The 19533-nt window shown below is 38.1% G+C and overlaps 1 protein-coding gene across 2 annotated transcripts in view; it reads right to left on the bottom strand.

Annotated features, from left to right (window-relative positions):
• Positions 1 to 2150: 2150 nt before the first annotated feature.
• The window catches only part of NETO1 (neuropilin and tolloid like 1), a 98773-nt gene continuing 81390 nt past the window's right edge, over positions 2151 to 19533 (bottom strand). Inside the window, exons 8-11 of one of the 2 annotated variants that reach the window (XR_014170583.1) lie at positions 12569 to 12682; positions 7951 to 8509; positions 5757 to 5845; positions 2151 to 2739 (exon numbers count right to left, since the gene is read on the bottom strand). Coding sequence is in view for 1 of the 2 variants with exons in the window: in XM_081919337.1 (XP_081775463.1) it covers positions 5771 to 5831; positions 7951 to 8509; positions 12569 to 12682 (734 nt within the window). In the remaining variant the exon portion in view is untranslated. The remainder of the gene's footprint in view (positions 2740 to 5756; positions 5846 to 7950; positions 8510 to 12568; positions 12683 to 19533) is intronic. The other variant, XM_081919337.1, reaches the window with a different exon arrangement.

Here is a 19533-nt window from a genome sequence, read left to right on the forward strand (position 1 = left end):
TCTGTCTCTAATCAATTAGAAGATAATTTGGTTCCCTTTTAAGAAGTATCCTTACTAGTGTGCCTTCACAGTGTCTTCAATGCTTGTCATGTTCCTCGGGGCTGTTTGAGATGTTAGCATTTGTTTTGCAAGTTCTGATCATATGGGTCAGGTTCTTGCTATTATTAGAATGATAGCTTGGGCTCACCAAATAAAATACAAGGTTCGTGGCCTGTCCTTCATAGCAATCTTTCATCCTGTGTCATGAAGTTGCAAGAACCAGAAATTGTATCTAGTGAAGCTGTAAAGCTTAAATATTAAAGGTGTGCAAGGCTCATGTCATATTAGAAGGTGTGAAGTGGATATTAGTGTTGTACCTTGACTTCCTGCATTACACTAATTCAAATATTTCCTAAAGAGACACTCTGTGAAATTAAAATGGAGAGTACAAAGCTTATTGTGTTCAATATGTTAATGTAGTTGCAGTAAAGGCAACGTTACTGCCCATAACGTCCATTATATAAGCTCTGTCGAGGATTTCTTATATTTATCTCAGCCCCTTGCCACCACAACTTGTGCTGTGGAAAGAAAGGATAGGAAAGAGAGGTAGGCAGCAATAGGGTTTTTATAGCGCAATGGCATCTAAATCCTCTGGTTGCTGATGAATTCCAAGTCCTATCTTCCCCAACTATTGCCCATGTTGACTGGTTGTTTATGGGTGTTGGAGTCTAACAATGTCTGGAGGGCCACAGTTTCCCCACGTCAGAGATACACAAACTTAAATAGCATCAAACCGTAATGGAAGACTTAGGTCAGGCATCCCCAACCTTCAGACCTCCAGATGTTTTGGACTACAATTCCCACCATCCCCGGCCACTGGTCCTGTTAGCTAGGGATCATGGGAATTGTAGGGGAAACATCTGGAGGATGCCTGACTTAGGCTTTATAAAACTTGGTGCTTAGAGATTTGATGCACTTTGGGCTCCACTCTTGACTCCCATTAACAGCAGCAGGACATGCAGAAATGAAAGCAAGCAATGCTTTTACTATCACTTTCATCTTCCCTGCCAGAACCAGTTTCTCTGTAATTTTTTTAAAAAAATGTTTTTGATGTTGTAGCCCACCCTGGAATAATAGGGTGAAGAGTGGATAATAATAATAATAATAATAATAATAATAATAATAATAATAATAATGTTGATGTGTCAAGCTGCTGTTAAAACACAAAGAGCAGGGCTAAATAAAAAGATGGAAATTTTCTAGATACTTAATCTTACCTTTTTCATTTTCCATTGGTGAGCTGACGAGGAGAGCTATTTGATCAAATTTAAGCCTTAGCCAGCTTCTCCCCCAAACCCCCAGCAATAATACATTAAAAGTGAAAAAGTGTCCTGCTCTTTGAGTCCATTATAATAATCACCATTTTCTCAACTGCTTTGTTTATAAAGGCAGACATTAATAATGACTACTAAAATGCAGCTAGAGAGTTAAACAAATATGCCCCCCCAAATGTTTTCTTAAAACTCTGCTCTTGAATTTCCCATATATTATTTGGATACCACATATTTGCAGAATATTCCATAAATATATGATATCTGCATATAGCACCCAATGATATTTGCTTTCAATATTTTGGTAGATGTTACTTGACAATAAATAAATAAGTAAATGATATTTAGCAATGGACTACATTTAGTGCCTGACAGCATTTTGTAATTATCATGCAGTAGTATGTAGAACATTATAGCTTATCAGGAGTTCCTATCTGAAGCCTGTCAAAATCAAACCACCAAGAGTTACCAACAAATCTAAACTTAATTGCTCCAGTATCAAATTCTGAGTTAAAATTAAATTTGATTAATTTTTTTTCATTAGCGAGATGGCAAATATCATTTCAGCTCTACATGCCGTTGCCCCAGTTCATTTGGGAGTCTAATGTACACAATGAAGCAGTCTAGTTTGAGGAGGAATCACACCTAATTCCTAGTCTGGTCAGTGTGCACATAGCCCTGTACACAGCTGACATATCACCAATCAGCTGTTTAAGAGGAGAAGCATGAGGTATATTCAGTTGGAAAGCTCACTAGTGTTTGTAATATAAAGCCATTTTGAATACGTTGCTGAAAGCTTATTTGTTTCAGTAAAAGAAAGGAGTACTACAAAACTCAGTGTAAGAAATTATTATACATTGTTTTATGTATCTTTATATAAAAAGTTACAATTAGCAAGCATATGACACAAAGAAATGGATAGGAACAGCAGTAAGTATGGATGCATGCTTTTTACAATGTATCTCATCAAAGGGATTTTTGTTGTTGTTTGCCAACTCAAATATTCAGCAACATTCATGCAAATCAGTTCCTTGTTGTTGAGTTCAGTCATATTGTTAGATTTATATATCCAACAAATATATCTACTGAAGTGATTGTGAATGGATAAATAGTACCTGATTTAATCATTTTATTCCTGAAACTGGGTTATCTTTTCTTTGTAACAAAACAGAACGAAATAAATATAAAGAAAGAAAGAAAACGGATGATGACAATAATAAGAATAAATGATAGCAATGATAGTAATAAGAGTCTTATTGCCATCCATTAATTTTACTCATTACTGACTGATGTGTGGTTTTTTTTTCATGAAATTGGAATAGCTGGTCAGAGTCCAGAACATCTCTAGCTTGCAGTTCCAGGGTCGACATTTTCACAATTCACTGTAGTATATTCAAAAGCACCCAGGATCGCACTATTCCCAAGCAGTCTACATAATGAAAACAATGTACATATAACAAGTTCAATGTGAATAATTGTCTTTGACAGGACATATAATATACAAGTACACAATGAATGACATTATTTTGGTGCCTTTAATTCCCTTTCTTTTTCTAAAAAACAAATTTGTACTCATGTAAGCCCCTTTCATACAAATGTCTGCATATTTCAAGTATTTGTGGTGGTGGCGGTGAGAGCATACACAGCAGAGGCTCACTGCACATATAGAATATCTACACTTGGGCTGTTTGTAAACTGCTCTATATTGCCAAATAAATGTGCTCATAATTAAGATGAATGACTAGAACCTTGAAGACAGCTAGGCATATTAGTGCTTTATTGACTTCATTGTCCACAAGACTGCAGGTGGCCTGATTGTATGACCTGCTTTTAAATAGACAAAAGGGAAATGTTGCAGAAATGTGGCACCAGGACACAAAGTCATTTAGGGTGTTGTTTCGGTATGCCAGTAATTGGAAAAAGTGTGATCGCAGTAGTACAACAGTAGTCTGACCTCCAAAATCCAAAGCACAGGTAAGTGATTGTGATCAGCAACTCGATTGGCTGGTAGGGCAGTGCAAAGTTTCTTCAATTTTAAGTCAAAATATATCTCAGACTATTCCATTTGAGCCAAATTCCAGAATAGAAAATTAGCTGTAAAATAGAACTATCTATAAGAAGGTAAGAAGAAATAGTTGAAAATTTTTGGTGTGAATAAAAATAGTTGACTCAAAGTGAGAATTCTGTCTCTCCACCACCACCACATTCACTCAAGGCCTGAAAATACTGGCTAAGTAATTTTTGTAGTCGAAATGTTTGTATGTATAAAACAAAGAATGACTTATGACTTCTCCCTTCTCCTGAAAAATCAAAAGCTTCTATATCTTACTAATAGTTTAGTTTCTATGTGTTTCACTATGTGTTTCACTATATCCATCTGAAAAAAACCACCCAAACTGAAGCTGAGATATAGTGACTATTTGGTGCTCTTATGTGTGGGATAACCAGCCTCATATAATCAACATGCTTAAGTCTAATTAATATATGAAGGGGTTAATATCATAGAGTAAACTGTCCTGCCAGACAGCTATATCCACTTCCCTTACCTTGGGAGGAAATGGGTAATCAAGCCTATTATTCAACCCCGAGTCTACCTGAGAACTCAGGGTGTAAAGAGGTTTGAGCTGGTGGCTCCAGTTCACACTGCATGGCTTTCATGAGCCACTCTTGAGTTCCTATACCAATAATTTAGGAACTTTCACCACTCTATAACTAAGCCAAGTGTTACCGTCTGTGCAACTTTTTTCTGAATGTTGTATGGAAAAGAATATGAATCTGAACTTTGGAGAGTTTGTAAGTAAACCATTTTAAACTTACCAAACGTGGTCATTTTCAATGCTAGGGAAGAGGGAAACTTTGGAACTCACTTTAAAGGGCATATTTTAAAGGTCTAATAGCCTATAATTCCATTCTTCACTTTGCTGTATGTTTTGTGATTTTTAAACCTCTGCTGGGGTTCTCTCACCAAGGAATACTTGCCCAAACTTGAATCCTGGCATCTAGGAATTATCCTTTTTTGCCTATTTTTCTTCCCCATGCACCAACATTATGTTTCCTTTCAATAAGAGGAAAGGTCAGTGTGCTCAACAGGAATAAACATGGGGAGTTTTCCCTAGCATAAAAGTTGTTGTTTTTGTGTCAGTCCACACCTACAACAGAATAATATGAAGCCTTAGGTTGTGGCAGTAATAGTTTTGTATAGAAAACTGTCAGCTAGATGCTGACTGTAGAGATATTAAGGGGAAAATAAAAAAAATAAAAAAATGTGTCCAAACCCTCCAGAAAACTGTAATTAGTGCTAGCAAAATGAAAATGCACATCAATATAAAAGGAACAAGTAGATTAAATTCTTACAAGCTGTTAACCAAGCCCTTTTCCAACATCATAAATTCTAAATGACAATACAGTGAGATAGCAGATGTCTTCATATCTTAATTTAACTAAGCATTTAAGTGGCATCAAACAAACAGCCTGATTCACAGCTGTTGGCAGCAGAGTGTGACCTGGTACCAGTGCTGCTCTCACAGCAGGGACAAAGCACTGTGCATGATCCCCAGCTGGGAGTTACAAATTTATCCCCTGGCAGTTCCTTTCTGGTTGGTTATTCAAGGTAGAAAATTGTTGTTTAGAGTGGAGATCAAGTGAAAATTTTGCTGCTTCCTACATATTCCCAATAGCTGGGGGCCATGCATATAGCACATCCAAAACAGTAATGCGGGGAAGAGACAATTCAGGGTATTAGACAGTTATAGATCTCATTGCAACAACATTGCAAATATATGCTCTGTCATGGTCAGACAGCCAGTATGGTGAAATGCATAGAGCACTGAGCTTGAAATGGAAATACTCTGGTTTAAATCCACACTCAGTTCATGAGATTTGCTAGCCAGTCCTGAGTAGGACATCACTGGTCTTATTTCCTTATGGGGCTGCTATGAGGATAAAATTCCTCATACATTCCTCAGGAAGCATTGGGTACAACTATACTGACAGATCTAAATTCAGAGCTCCCTAAATTTAGAACTCCCACAGCGTGGATCAGGCTGGAAGTTATTACCTATTGAAACACTTTACACAATCATTTTCTTAAATAAAGGGGGATGTTCATGCCAAACACTTGTTTAGAATTCAAGCTTGAGATGCAGATTATACTTAGCAAGGATGGTCTAATGCAACTGAGGGTACCAATTTAATTTATTGTATGCATTGTTTAAGTTATAGCAGCTTCCTGCCCATAATTTTAAATTCTTTGTATGCCGAAAGCTTAGCACCATTTTCAAGCAAAGCAAAAGAAAATGAAGGAAAAAAACATCAACCCCACACACAGGCACACACACACAGGCACACAAACACACAGCAAATGATATACAACTACTAGACATTTTCAAAGAAAACAAATGGAATGCAAGAGATGATGAATTGGGAACTATATATTTGTTCACTTACCTTCAGTTTGCCTTTTACACCCTAGTTGTGTTGTACTCAGATTCATGTTTGTTTAGAGACCCAATGAGGCAGAACCTGGAATGTTATGGCTATTTCATTCAACATAATAATGTTTGCATAGAAAAAAAAGAAATATATGCATATACATTCTTAAATGAAGAATACTTTACAAACCCTGATCAAATTGATCCAAGACACTTAAAACTGGCATGCAGATTGACAAAAGTAATGCTCTCATAAACAAGGTCAACCCTCAAAGTGCCCCATCAACTCATCCCATTTCAAGTTGGCAGGGCTGAAGTTGACAAGATGCTTTGAGGTTTTCGGATACCCCATGGCCTAGACGTACAAAATGAAACATTGTGGGACACATGAACAGAACATTAAAACACAGAGAAATAAAGCATGCATATGAAACACAAATCTATTTTTTAAAGTTCTGGCTGTTTCCAAATAAGTTGTAACATAAGTATTTTTCTTTTTGCATTTACTTGCAAATTTTTTATCATTCTTATTTACAAGCATTCAAGGTGCAATACACAGTAAAAGAATCTCCGTGCTAGTCATTAAAACAGAAATCATGCCAGACTTGAATCAGAAAACTCTTCTCCACTACATTTTTTTCCATAAGCAAATCTAAAAGAATATCAAGCTGAAGCGATAAAAATTATCCTGTGGTCTAAATGCCAAATAAATATGACAAGCAGTGGTACTATGGTCAGCTACAGAAATCATACTGTAATACTTTGAAATATTGTCATTTATTACATAGAAAACCATGTTTCATGGAAAAGGAGTTTCTCCTCATCAAACTATCCAATTAAGGTTTTCTTGAATATAACTGAAAAACTGTAGTGGTTAGTGTTATACTAGGAACTGAGAGACTAGGGTTCAAATTCCCACACAGCCATGAAACTGACTGGGTGACCTTGTACTAGTCACTAACTTTCATCCTAACCTACCCCACAGGATTATTGTGAGGATAAAATGGGGGGGGAGAGAGAGAGACTTTTGTACACCACCTTGAGCTCCTTGAAGAAAAGATAGGATACAAATGCAATAAGAAATAAACAAAAGTAATCATGTGCATACTGATTTTTCAAAAGAAATCCCAACTAATTTTAGCAAAGAAAACGTCTTTGGTATGCATTTTCTTATAGTTTTGTATTTAAATAAAATTAAAACACGAAAAAATATTGACATCAGTATGGAGATTGAGTTATCTATCATGAGCTGAAAGAAGGGGCAGAAACAAACTGTGTGACCTGAGAGATCCTTAATTAGGAGAAGGCTTAACCCTTTCCTCCCTTTCCCCCCCACTCAAATGGCAGCTATTAGATCTGGATGTGGAGAGATGGATACAAATGCCCCCCATTCCTGTCATCACAGAGCTCATAGCTGCTTTAGGATAGGAGGGAAAGGTCATCAGGAAAAGATGAAGGAAGAAAAGGAGTAAACTTCCTTTCCTGGATTGCCACTTCCCTGGTTGTCAAACCAGAAGTGTGGGGCTGCTGAAAACAAAACAAAAGCTAAGGGTTGAATCCAGTGCTGAGTACAATGGGACTTCCCCATCCTTTCCTCTCCCCATGGACCCTCAAAACCTGCTCTGGAGTGTCCCCAATCCATTCAGAGGAGATTTTGAGGGTGTGGCAGACAGGAGAGAAAAGTTTCATAGCAGAAGCCTCATGTGCTAGCAGAACAGCAGCACTAGGTGTGATCCCAAAGCTGCAGCTGCATAGGCAATCCTTCACGTGGGTTTCCTGTTTCACATCTAATTTGGCCCGGAAGTGAAAACAAGCAGAGTGAGAAAGAGTCCAAGAAGCACATTCACACAGCATGTTTTGATCTGGTTTTCAACTATGGCTGCGAAGGGGTTCCCATGCAAAACTGTCATGGATCAGAGTGACAACTGCTAGTCAGTGTCTGAGGATATAAACGTTTGCCAGGACAGCTTTGGATTCTTGGCAAGCAGTTTCTCTGCCGTTGCTGTTTCCATGCAGTGTTTGCATGATAACTCCCAGCACTCCTTTTAGAGCAATTGCTATGGATAAACTCATCACAAGCTATGTGAATGGATCTTAGAAAGTAAAAGAAAGTAAAGAACCGATATAAATTAGAGAAATAAAGAGGGAAGAGTTAGGCTTGAACCCAGTCCTCATACAACAGTCTTCATCAAAAATCTATTGATACTGACCGCTGGACAGCTTTATCATGTCTGGATAGCCTGTGACTCGTGGTTGGTACCTCTTCGATTTCATCTATCTCGCACGCATCTGCAGCATCTTGTGAGTAGCTATGCTTCATTACGAGGATATTTCTTCTGTTCATGGGCTGTATGAGAGGCTTTACAGGCTGGGGTTGAATTTCTGTCAAGATAGGCGTATCTCTTGTGCTGAGGTTACTACGGCTGCCCTTAGTGCTAGATAACTGTGATCCACAGTGGTGGTCATGAATGCATTTTGAAGATGATCTCCGCAGTTTATGATAATTTTCAAAGTCATCTGCAACGTCTGCAAGGTCCGCTGAAGCTCCTGTCCCTCTAAGAGTGCATAACTCATAGTGAGGAGGCTCAAACACCTCCTGGAATACTGTTTGATCAAAGTCTGCTTTCCTCTGGACATATTTTTTACGAGGCTGCTTGATCTGTACTATAACAGAGATAATGATAAGGAGGACCACAATACAAGAGGTCACCCCAATTATTGTCCCACTGGTATTGGTAAGCTGGTCCAGTATGTTGGCTTTTCTTTTTTCTGTTTGATGGGGAAACATAAAAAGAAAGAAAGAAAGAAAGAATTAATATTCTTTGTAAATAAACAAATAGTTGCCACATTGCTTTTTGGCAATTATCACCATGATTCTTTGTAAGCTAATATAAGAATGGCTAACTGGAACAGAAAGTTGAATAGGCAATCCTTTATCTTGATGGTGAGGTGATTCATAGTGCCAAATTCCTTCATGCAGTTGGAAAATTGATCTACCTCTATAGTGGGATTCACATGAAACCGTGCAGGTACAGGAAGGAACCTTTCGATTTTTCTATCTCAAGTATTTCTGCCCTGCTTTTCTCTACCAAAATGTTCAAAGGACCTAACAAAAATAACTAAGGGTGCTTCCAGACAAGTGTTTTTGGGAGAGTGTGGGTGGATTTGGTGTTTTCCAAGCATGGAAATTTCTTGCAGCATCCAAATGATGCTGTCATCAAAATTTCAGCAAGTATCCTCCCAATTTAATCCAGATATACCCTTTCCATTGAGAATCTAAGAAGTTAAAAAAAAGCCATGTCAGTGATCCATTTACACTATTAAGCCCCTGTCTGGAAGCACCCTAAGTTTGACAATATAATCTGGTTATAGCTGTAACTTTGCTGTCTAGCATGAGTTGCTTATTAGCAATATTCTTGGATGCATGATGACAACCTTCAGTGTGCGAAATAGCAGCAGCTTACGGTAATTTAAATAGGAATGCTTTATTATCCTTGAAAACCATCTCAGCTACTAACATTGATATATATGAAATCACTGGTATTAGTTAACACTCACCTGTCTCAGGTGCAAAAGCAAGAATTATTACAAATAAGATTTCAAGTAAGGGGGGGATCTTTTACTATGAGCCGTTGCATACCTTTTTGTTATATCATACATTCCAAGCTTCATAAATAGAGATCTTCATAGCATCACTGCTCTAGACCCAAAGGATAATCTTCACAGGCTTCTTGTCTCAGCCTGTTCATTCTGGTAGCATAAATTGCACTTGCTCTGCTCCACTGGCTATGTGATTATCACTATATGCTGAACTGTCTTCCAAATACTGCCAAGTTTTATTATAAGAAAAACAGAGGTTTTGCCCACAAAACTGAGAAGTCTACTAGACTGAATGACTCATTGACACATTGCTGTTGAAACTACCGTTGCAGGTGCCTCTCAATGGGAGGAGGAACCACTGGTGTGAAGATACGGGGAGCACTAGGAGTGCAGTCCAAGAGGAATGCTGGCCAGGAAAAAGCAGTGAACCTTCCAGTCTACCTGATAGCTCTATGTGAGAGGTTTAACCCAGAGACTATAACTAAGTCCTCCTTAAAAGGGCATTCTTTAGGGGTGGGGGACAGGACCATATAGGGAGGACTTGAGCAGGAGCCTAACTCAGTTCAGCTCAGTCACGTGACCTGGCTGAAAAGGTAGTGCAAGTCAATCTACTGTATATTTTAAAGGCTTGCTTTCCTTCTAGCTTGGGCTGGCTCTGCTGTCAATATCCTTGCTCCAGAACAGGGTTTGGATCTGGTCCAACCTTACATTGGCTCAATTTGTGCCAGCTTGCTTTATGCCATCTTCTTGTGCTCCCTAGGCTACAGTTTCCAATTGATAGCAAAATTTCTTCCCTGAATCAGTGTCATGTATTGACCAATCTTAATCAATGACTGGATTTAAATCAAATGTGAAAAATATAATAGTGTAAATTATAAGTCACATCCCATGAATGACATAACAGCTCTAGATTTTTTTTAAAAAAATCCCAGCAAAGGAATATATTTTTTGCCCAGAAGGTTTGCCCAGAAGGTTGAATGCTATGTTTAAGATCAGTTCTTTGCACAGCAAACTAAAATGGTGAAGGATTTCTATTCATTCAGAGTGATATCATATACCATTAAAAATGTTTTCAATTTAAAATAAGTAGCAATGCATAAAGTGGCAGGATGCTTTCTTCTCCCTGCAGGAAGGAAAAAAATCAATATTTGGCCCTTACTATAATTTATTTATTACTAGAATGCCTAAGGAAAATGAGTCAATGCAACCCTAAGTTCTGTGAACAGAGATAAATCAAGTGCCTTAATGTGCTTAGCATATTAGAAAACAAAACACACAGAAACAAGTAGAAAAGTATGTGGAAATTAAATTACTTCCTTAGGGAAAGTTAAGGCGCAAACTGATAGGAGATGCAGAAGGATAGGAGATGAGGGTGCAGAGTAGGTTTACAGCTAGCTCTTTAGAAAAATTGTGAAGTATTCCTGAATGGTCTTTAAACAACGGAAACTGAAAGGTTTATCAGGAAGAGCTCTGTGATAATTTGAACATAGACATTGGTGTGTTTATCTCTGGTCCCTGCCTCTGTCGCATTTTTTTACTTATTTGACTATGCACTTTTATACCCTATTGTGATTTTAAATTGTTGTAAGATATCCTGAACCGTGCAAAGGGACTATGAAGACAGGACTGAAAAACTTACCTACATACACTTTGGCTTAGCAGACAGTAAGAACAGTATGCCATGAAACCCTTTTCATTGAAGGAAGCCATTTTAACAGCTAGGTATGTGATTCACTGTTTGATCTGTCCTTTACATCCCTACTCATACTCAGTGAAAATATCAGGCCAGCACAGAAGGTTCATGCAGACATTTATCTCCATGTACAGACTAAATGCTTGGAGATGGATAAATGCTTGGAGATGGTTTCCTCAGCCACTCTGGGTGGCTTCCAACAAAAGATTAAAAATACATTAAAACATCATTCGTTAAAAACTTCCCTAAACAGGGCTGCCTTCAGATGTTAGATAGTTGTTTATTCCTTTGACAACTGATGGGAGGGCATTCCATGGGAGGGCCATGCCGACTGGTCCTGCCAAAATATCATGTTCCTGAGTCCAGCAACTACGCATGTAGCACTACATCTGAAAAGACATAGGCTTTCACATGTCCGTGACCTGCTCACAATGAGTTCCTAATCACACCTGACTGCTAATTCCTCCTAAACCCAGTCCTAAGAGCTACCAGTTACAGAGCGAATATATCTGAAGGGGAAATAAAAACAGTATACAGAATTCATACATTCCCTAATGGGGTAGTTAACCTCCCCGCCTCCGTACTATACTTCCTAATTAAAGAAGAAATAAGCTGGTGATGTTTGCCACTTTTCAAGAACAAGGCATTCATTTACACAGCATTTCATGGCATGCTGTGAATATGTTTCAACTTTTAATTCAGCTTGATATCCCTAGGAGACACGGCTCTGAAATGAAATGCATTTTTAGAGCAAATATTGATAGCTGCTGACTTGCTGGCAGGCACCTTTACTTGTGATCAGCATGATATTTGAAAATGTATCTCCATGACACAGTAGGCTGCTGCTGCTATTGCTGCGGCTACAGATTAGTTTCAGGGTCTTAGAACCATTTCATGAAGGTTTGGTAACATCATCAGCACACTTTTCAAAAGGAGAAGGCAATTTATGCGACAATTCTGTTTAGTCCATGTCACGTGTGAATTGTGTAGAGCGGTTCTACGTGTTGAAAGGGACAGATACCATGGACTCAGCTACATTAGGAAGAAAAAACATTTTATATGCGTTATTACACTGTGACACCAGATGGCACTGTGAAGTCCCATCTTTCTCCAGCGTGATTTCCCACTTTGATGTTCACAACACGCTTTTCTGAAACACTTTTTTGATGTGTCTAGGTCCAGCCCATGATAGGAAATGTGTATCTGAAATACATGAACTCAGACAGACAGAATGGAAAGAAGATGCATGAAGCATATAATTGTGCATCTTTCCCTGTCACTACTGTGTTAAAGCTTCCCCGTTGCTCTACATTTATCAAATCCCTGTTCTGACTTTGTTCTATATAGCTATACAATCTTTATATATCAGCTGTTTACCTGCATCCCATCACTATCATGAGTTTGATTGACAGGACCCATTCAATAGTGGCATACATTCATCACAGACAACCTCCACTTGATAGCAAAGAAAACATGGCACTAATGAGCATAAAGTAGCATCTTTCTAATTCCATGTCCCTATACTTATGCATTACCTTTGCAGTGGTTTTCATCCCATGGATACACACAGTTCTGGAGTCCATTGCAGACCAATGTATTATTAATACACATGTTACTATGGCAAAAGAATGTGTTGGCTTCACAGGGGGCTAAAAAAAAAGGAAGAAAAAGATGCATCAGTAGGATTCATAGAGTATTTCCCGCCTCCCATTCAATACCAATAAAGATGTCATATAATCCAATACACTGTAAAGCAGAACCTGGATTTTCCAACTCTTTTTAAAAGGTGTTTAGCCCATGTAATTGTAAATAGAGGCTTGAAAGTGTGTAGACAATTCTAGTGTAATCCCACAGAACATAAAGGATCCCAAATAGAGAGAGAGTTCAAATATAGTGGCTTCACTCTGCCCTCTGTAACTCTTTACAAGTCAAGTCCTTTATTACGGTTATAGACCAGCATAAGCAAAACATACACAAAAAACTCTTTACCATGATTAGCAGAAACAGAAAATATGAAAAAACAAGTAATGCAGATTTACTTACTTTGTATCATTTATACAGGCTTCAGAATTTCTCAGCACAAAATTCATTTCATAATATATAATTCATGGCCCTAACAACTCACATTAAATGCCAAAATGAATTGCAAAGGTTCACCACTTCTTCAACTGTAGTTCTTATAATGGCCAGCTGGCATTATGAATATGTGTGTATGGGAGAGAAGGGGTAATAATAAGGCATTTCTGGAATTCAAAGCAGTAAGTTTCGCCACTGAGCTCAGTAGGATGCAATGCTTGTAGGAGAAAATTGGGGTCAATGAACTAACAGAGTTGAATAGCTCGTCATAAGGAGTCCTTTAGTGGCATGTTCAAGCACATATATTTTATAGTAAGTACAGCTACAATAAATGTTTGTCCTTCTGATATTGCAGGAACAAAGATTTTCACAGTCCCTGAGCAGAAGGCAAAGCATAGTTGCCTAAGGCTCACAAACTGGTAGAATCAAGTTGCTAATATTACTAAAGCCCCAAGATGAAAGTGTTACTGGAGGCCATATACTTCATTTCAGTCTTCACAGGGAAATCCAATGTCCTCAATGAGAATTTTACAACCCAGCGGAGATTGTTCAGCAATATAAAGTTCCCAGATCTAAGTTAAGGTTATACCTTCAGAATGACAATCCATTTTTCTCTTCACAGAGTTAGATTGTACAGTGATACTGGCTATCATTTCCACAGGCAGCACAAGAACAAATAATTACAATCTTTTTAAAAAAATGTAATTGAATGCTTTTATCCAAAATTTGGGATGCAGTTATCCAACCAACCAATGTTTACAAAGATTCCTATATTGGTGGGAAAAATTCCTATATTGGTGGGATTAATATATTCATGGCAGGAATAGGGGGGAAATGCATTATATTAAAAGAAATTGTTTGCAAATATGTGCACACTAGTCAAAACTGCATCTGAAAAGGTTTATTAGAAGAAATTCACACTACAATTCAGAAAATTAATGAAGTTTTAAAAATTCATCATCATCATTACCACAAATTCCTGCAGAAAAGTGGAGAACTGAATTTAAGATTGGAAAAATGAGAAACTGAAATAATTTTTAAAAAGTTTTTCCATTCTCAACTAAGACCAAACCCCTACTTTCACCTATTTGCTATTGGGACTAAATTTACTTGTGATGATGTACAACAAAGATATTGGGACCATAAACAGTATCATGCTTTCATGTTTTGTGAAATCGCTCACATTTTGCACCATTCCTCAATATTAATTAAATTTATGTACCATGTGATTGTAGATAATGTATAGTTCAGGCAAATCATGTTTTTTTTATTGGACAGAGAAAGCTTCTGCAATAAATTATGGCATGATCATGCAGTTCCTGTGCATAAGTACCAGTAGCTTCAATTTTGTTTTATCTACTTATAAAATAAATTTGCCATAGTTTATATTGTTCAATTCTGTACTTTAATGTGGTTTGCTTATTTGCTTTGTGAGCTGGTTAGAGAGCCTTCGTTATTACAATGTAATTGTAATAAACAAACTAAATGGGAATAAATAATGGGAAGGATGCTGAAAAGGCATCCCCAATTCCTGAATTATCAGCACTAGGAGTTATTAGGAAAGGAATTTAGGTATCATTATATACCACACAACTACATTTCTAATATTGTATCACAGTTGTTGCTAGTCTCAATTCAAAGAGAGTAAAGAGAATTATTATACAGAATGAACTTTTTTTCTAAATAAAAGCTAAAGAGTGGAAACTTTTCAATTAGGTGATAAAGGCAAGTAAATGGGAATTAGAGGGTTATGTTCAGAGGCGGGATAGCTTTGATTAGCAGATGTTGGCTACAAACCACAGATGATGGTTTGTGAGTTTCCCAGGGGCTTCTTGCTCAACGCTACTAGAGAGAAAAGAGTAGATTAGACATTACTGCGGTTTAATCCAATACAGTAGTTCTTATTATGTTCTGTTGCAAACATCAGACACAAGGTGGCAAACTTACTCTAGAGGATCCAAAATTGTAATTTAGCCCTTAGGATACGTATTAATCTGATCATCCCGTTGAAAGAAAAACAGCAGCCTTTGCCCACAGCTGTTTCTTTTTAAATCTCTCCCTATGGACAGTGATTAAAAATATGAGTGGTGCTCCAAGTCTGGATCCTGTTAACCACTGCTTAGCCACCTTGATGACCTATTTGTGTTTTCCCCCATCAGTCACAAATACATTGTTGAGATCAGTTTCACACACACACACACACACACACAATTTTTATTACTGCTAACTTCCACTTTAAAAAATAAAACATTTACCTTTCAATTTTTATATTTCCCTCCTCATTTTTTCTCCACAGTATACAGTTCAAAAGCCTTATATTTTCACTCAGTTACTATTACTCTGAACAGCAGCACTGCATAATAGTGTTACTGTCCCTGTTAGAAGGTAACTATGCACAATTACAATTTCACCCCCTAACCAAGTCCTTGCTAATCACCCTATCACTCTCCTTCCCCAGGAAACATACAAGTCACGAAATTAGGAGGACTTTGCATGCATTATTCAACTTCACTCGGAAGTCCTTCAGGCTTCTCTCAAGGTGCAGCCATGATTTTCAAACTGGTCCAGCAACAACTATTGCCTCAGGTTCCCAAGAACCAGCTGCACAGAGTACTTGACACATGTCGTTCAGCTCTTTGCCCCAGTTTTATCAGAGCCTATGTTGGATCTTCAGCTTCCCTTCAACTATCAACCTCTACTCTTTCTCCTGATTCCCTTGAGGCTTCTGCCTAAGTCCTTCAGTGTTCCACACTAATAAACTTCAGCTCCAAAGCTGCTACCCTTTCTAACCAGTACTGAAACTGGCCTTTTATTTACACCAGCCAGTTCCCTCAACACAATCACTACCATTTGGGTGAAATCTCACTGTCTTATCAGACTATATTTATTAGCCAATAAAAGGAGGTAAAATGGATACTAACTGACAAATTAACATTGACCACCCTTTTGATATATTTGATTCTGAAGTTAAAATCAAAGACCTCTTCAATCATAGCTATCCCCTTGTTGACACGATGCTACAGTGGCAGTCTAACTGACATTTTTGTGCCCACTAGTCTATCTTTGCCACAATGGTGTTGTTCAGACATTACAGTAAGCTTATCTATAGTTTACTGGAGCTAGAAAATGAACTTATGCTCACTTTGCTACTCCCTGGTCCACTGGGGTCACTGTGGCACAACACCTAAGCCATGAGTTTAGTGTTACGTGTGAATGCACATGAATCAGGGTCAAAAGTCAGTTTAATGCACATTTAACGAGTTACAAACAGCATCTTGTTTGAACTGGTATAATATCCATATGCTAAGTGTTACCTCATAAACATTATTATGTATATAATAACAATACAGAAGGGGTAGGGAAATAGATTATACTGGGTTGATAGATGTATTCTTGGAATGCTCAGTACATTAGACTAACATATTGCATTTTGGTTCCTTCATGATACACATTCAGAAAAGCCAGCATTAAAGTTAATGCATTCTCATTAACACCAATTTCAAAGCAGCCTCTATTGGTCACTGTTTCAGAAGGCTACCAAAATAGCCAATAAATCTCACATTTGATTTTTATTATTATTACCTTCATAATAATACTGGTTTTGTGTCTTGCAGCTAATTATTTCCAATCTTATGTAGGTTGCGTAAGAGTAAATTCTGTTGGGTTCAGTAGGATTTACTTCCAGCTTATCTGTTCAGAATGAGAGTGTGAGCTTCTCAAAACATGATCTTCAAATTGTTCTAGATCACAGTTGTTCAACACAATACAACAAAACATTGTTTTTGCTGATATTATATATATATATATATATATACACACACACACACACACACACACACACACCAACTACCATGGTCAGTGGAGCAACAGGGAAGTGAATGGCTGCTCTCCTGTCCTCGAAACACAGCGTGTTGCTGGCACTTACCGGAGGGAGAGAGGAGAAGCATGGGGAGCTCAGCACTGAGTGAGTGCATAATGGCAAGTGCACCAAATTGGCTCCAATGTGCTCCACTGAGCAGTGCCAAGCTCCCCGTGCCTTGCCCCTCTCTGTTCAGGAAGCACCAGAAGCACCCTGTGTTTGAAAGCGTGGAGAACAGTGGCGTTCCACCTCCAGTCTCCACCCACTGCTACTGTATACCGCTTACAATAAATCAAAGATTTTTTTTAAAAAACCACATTTAAAATGTACAATGAAACAAGCCCATTAAAAAGCATAAAAATTAAACCTTTAAAAAGTAATTAAAACAGTTGGATCAAGAAGCTGAAGGGAATGCTTGCCTTAATGGTTATGTGCCTTTCAAAAGCCAGGAGAATGCCAATATGGATGGACCCTTTAATATCTCAGCAGAGAGGGCATTTCACAACACTGGCACCACCAGCCTGCCTCCATGTTGCCACAAACAGATAACTATCAGGGCACAGCAAAACTAAGTGGGCCTCACTTAATGCAGTGGAAAGGGAAAGGGAATTTTTTCAGGTAACATGATGTTATGATGCCAACACTGGAAATGTAGGGGAAGAGTAGGGGAATGGTGGTAGGTGGCAGTGGCGGACCCTGGGGTCTCAAATTTCAGTGATGTCTTGTGTAATGCCAAAATTTGGTACCGCCCCATGTCTCTCACCTTCCATTGTATATCGTTGCAGCACCCCCTGCAGCATCCCCAAGGCTTTGCACCAAGTGCAACCAAACCAGTTGCACTCTCCTAAATCCACCTCTGTAGGTGGTTGACTATTTATGGAAATAAAGAGCAGCTACAGGTGAAGAGATGTCTCATTTCTCCTCCATAACATGAATACCTGTATCTTTTATTCTCCCTTGATTGTTATCTACGCCACATTCTTTAACAAAGATTCTGGTTTCTTCTTATAATCTGACTTGGAGAGAATAACAATCATCAATAGTATCAAACAGAGTAATGGGAGGTTCAGATTTAGGTCATCCTTATAGGGGTGCTAGGGCTTATACTTTTATACATTTCCTTCCTGGTATGTAGTCATTTATACTTGTCTTCCTTGAATTATTATTTCATTTTCTGCCCAGCCTTCTAATTTATCTAGGTGCTTTTGAATTTCAATCTTGTTCCCTGTGCAGAAGAAATCTTTTCATAGAACGGAATAATGTTATAAAATGTAAGTTAATGCAGTGAAATTCCAATTTAATAAAGGTGTTTCCTGGAACCTATTCAATTCATATAGTACAATACAGCAAACAATGAACTGTAATTCTGTTTTTAGAAGTTATATCGAAGCCTAATCAAAATCAGCATTATAACTGCACGAAGTCACTCTTTGAAGAGCATGCCCTACTGCAACTTTCCCCAAACTGGTGCCCCAGTTGGCTGAGGCCCATGGAAGCTGTAGTCCAAAATATATGGGAGGGGCACTAGACAGGGAAAGTGTGTCCAAATACTAATTTCTGAGTTTCTAATGTATGTCCTCCTCACTAGAATAATTCATTAACAAATATTTTTCAAATAGCATGCATAAAATACATTGTTGTAGTTGATCCAAAATTGGATCAAGCAAGATACATCTTGCAAGATCAGAACAGCACTTCTACTCCAATTTCTCTGCTCCAGTGCAGCTCCCCATGCCCCACCACTCATTTTCCCAGCAGTTCCCTTGACCCTTGGGAATGTTTTTTGACAATGCAGGAAAATGAAATGGACAGAGAAGCCAGGAAAGTCCACTGCACAAGTCCACTGGAGTTCCCCTCTCTTTCTATTTATGGTTTCAGCCCTATGAGTATGTAATAGTCTTCAAATATTTGCAGGGCTTTATTTCTGACAACGCACCAAATACATGAGCAAACAAAGAACTTCCTCCCAAACTGCTGGACCAAGACAGATTGGCAGTAAATCAGACTGCCACAGAAGGTGGTGGTTTTGTTAGAGGCTTTTAAGCACATAGCCACCTATCAGGGATACAGCAGTGGTAGATTTCCTGCATCAGCAATCGGTTGGACTAAATGACCTCAAATGTGACCTCATAATTTGAATGGACTTCAAATTTCCTTTCTCTCTTTCTCACAAATAGTTTGTGTGTGAAAATGGAGATGTCCTTGAGATGGTATTCGTAGAATAAATTAGTGTTAATTGTACTTATGGAGTTGCTGCTTTAGCAATGAATGCTCTGGATGACCCTTTCCACAATATGATCACAACTGAAGAACTCATGCTGCTGGAGAATAAAAGGGGTATAAAAGAGTTCTAGAGCCATATAAAACAAGAACCCTCAATAGTTCATAGTAGGAACTTGATGAAATTCCTTCTTGGGATTTCACATTATGCAGATGATGTGGACATGAGTTGTGCTACGCCTTTTCTTCCACACTTCTGTGGTTCCTGTGTGAAGTGGAAGCCAGGGCATCTTTCTCTATGGAAGAGATTAACTATTTCCTCTTCCTATGATATTATAGAAGGAT

Source organism: Podarcis melisellensis (assembly GCF_964234715.1).
Source record: "Podarcis melisellensis genome assembly, chromosome: 7".
Classification (NCBI taxonomy): Eukaryota; Metazoa; Chordata; class Lepidosauria; order Squamata; family Lacertidae; genus Podarcis; species Podarcis melisellensis.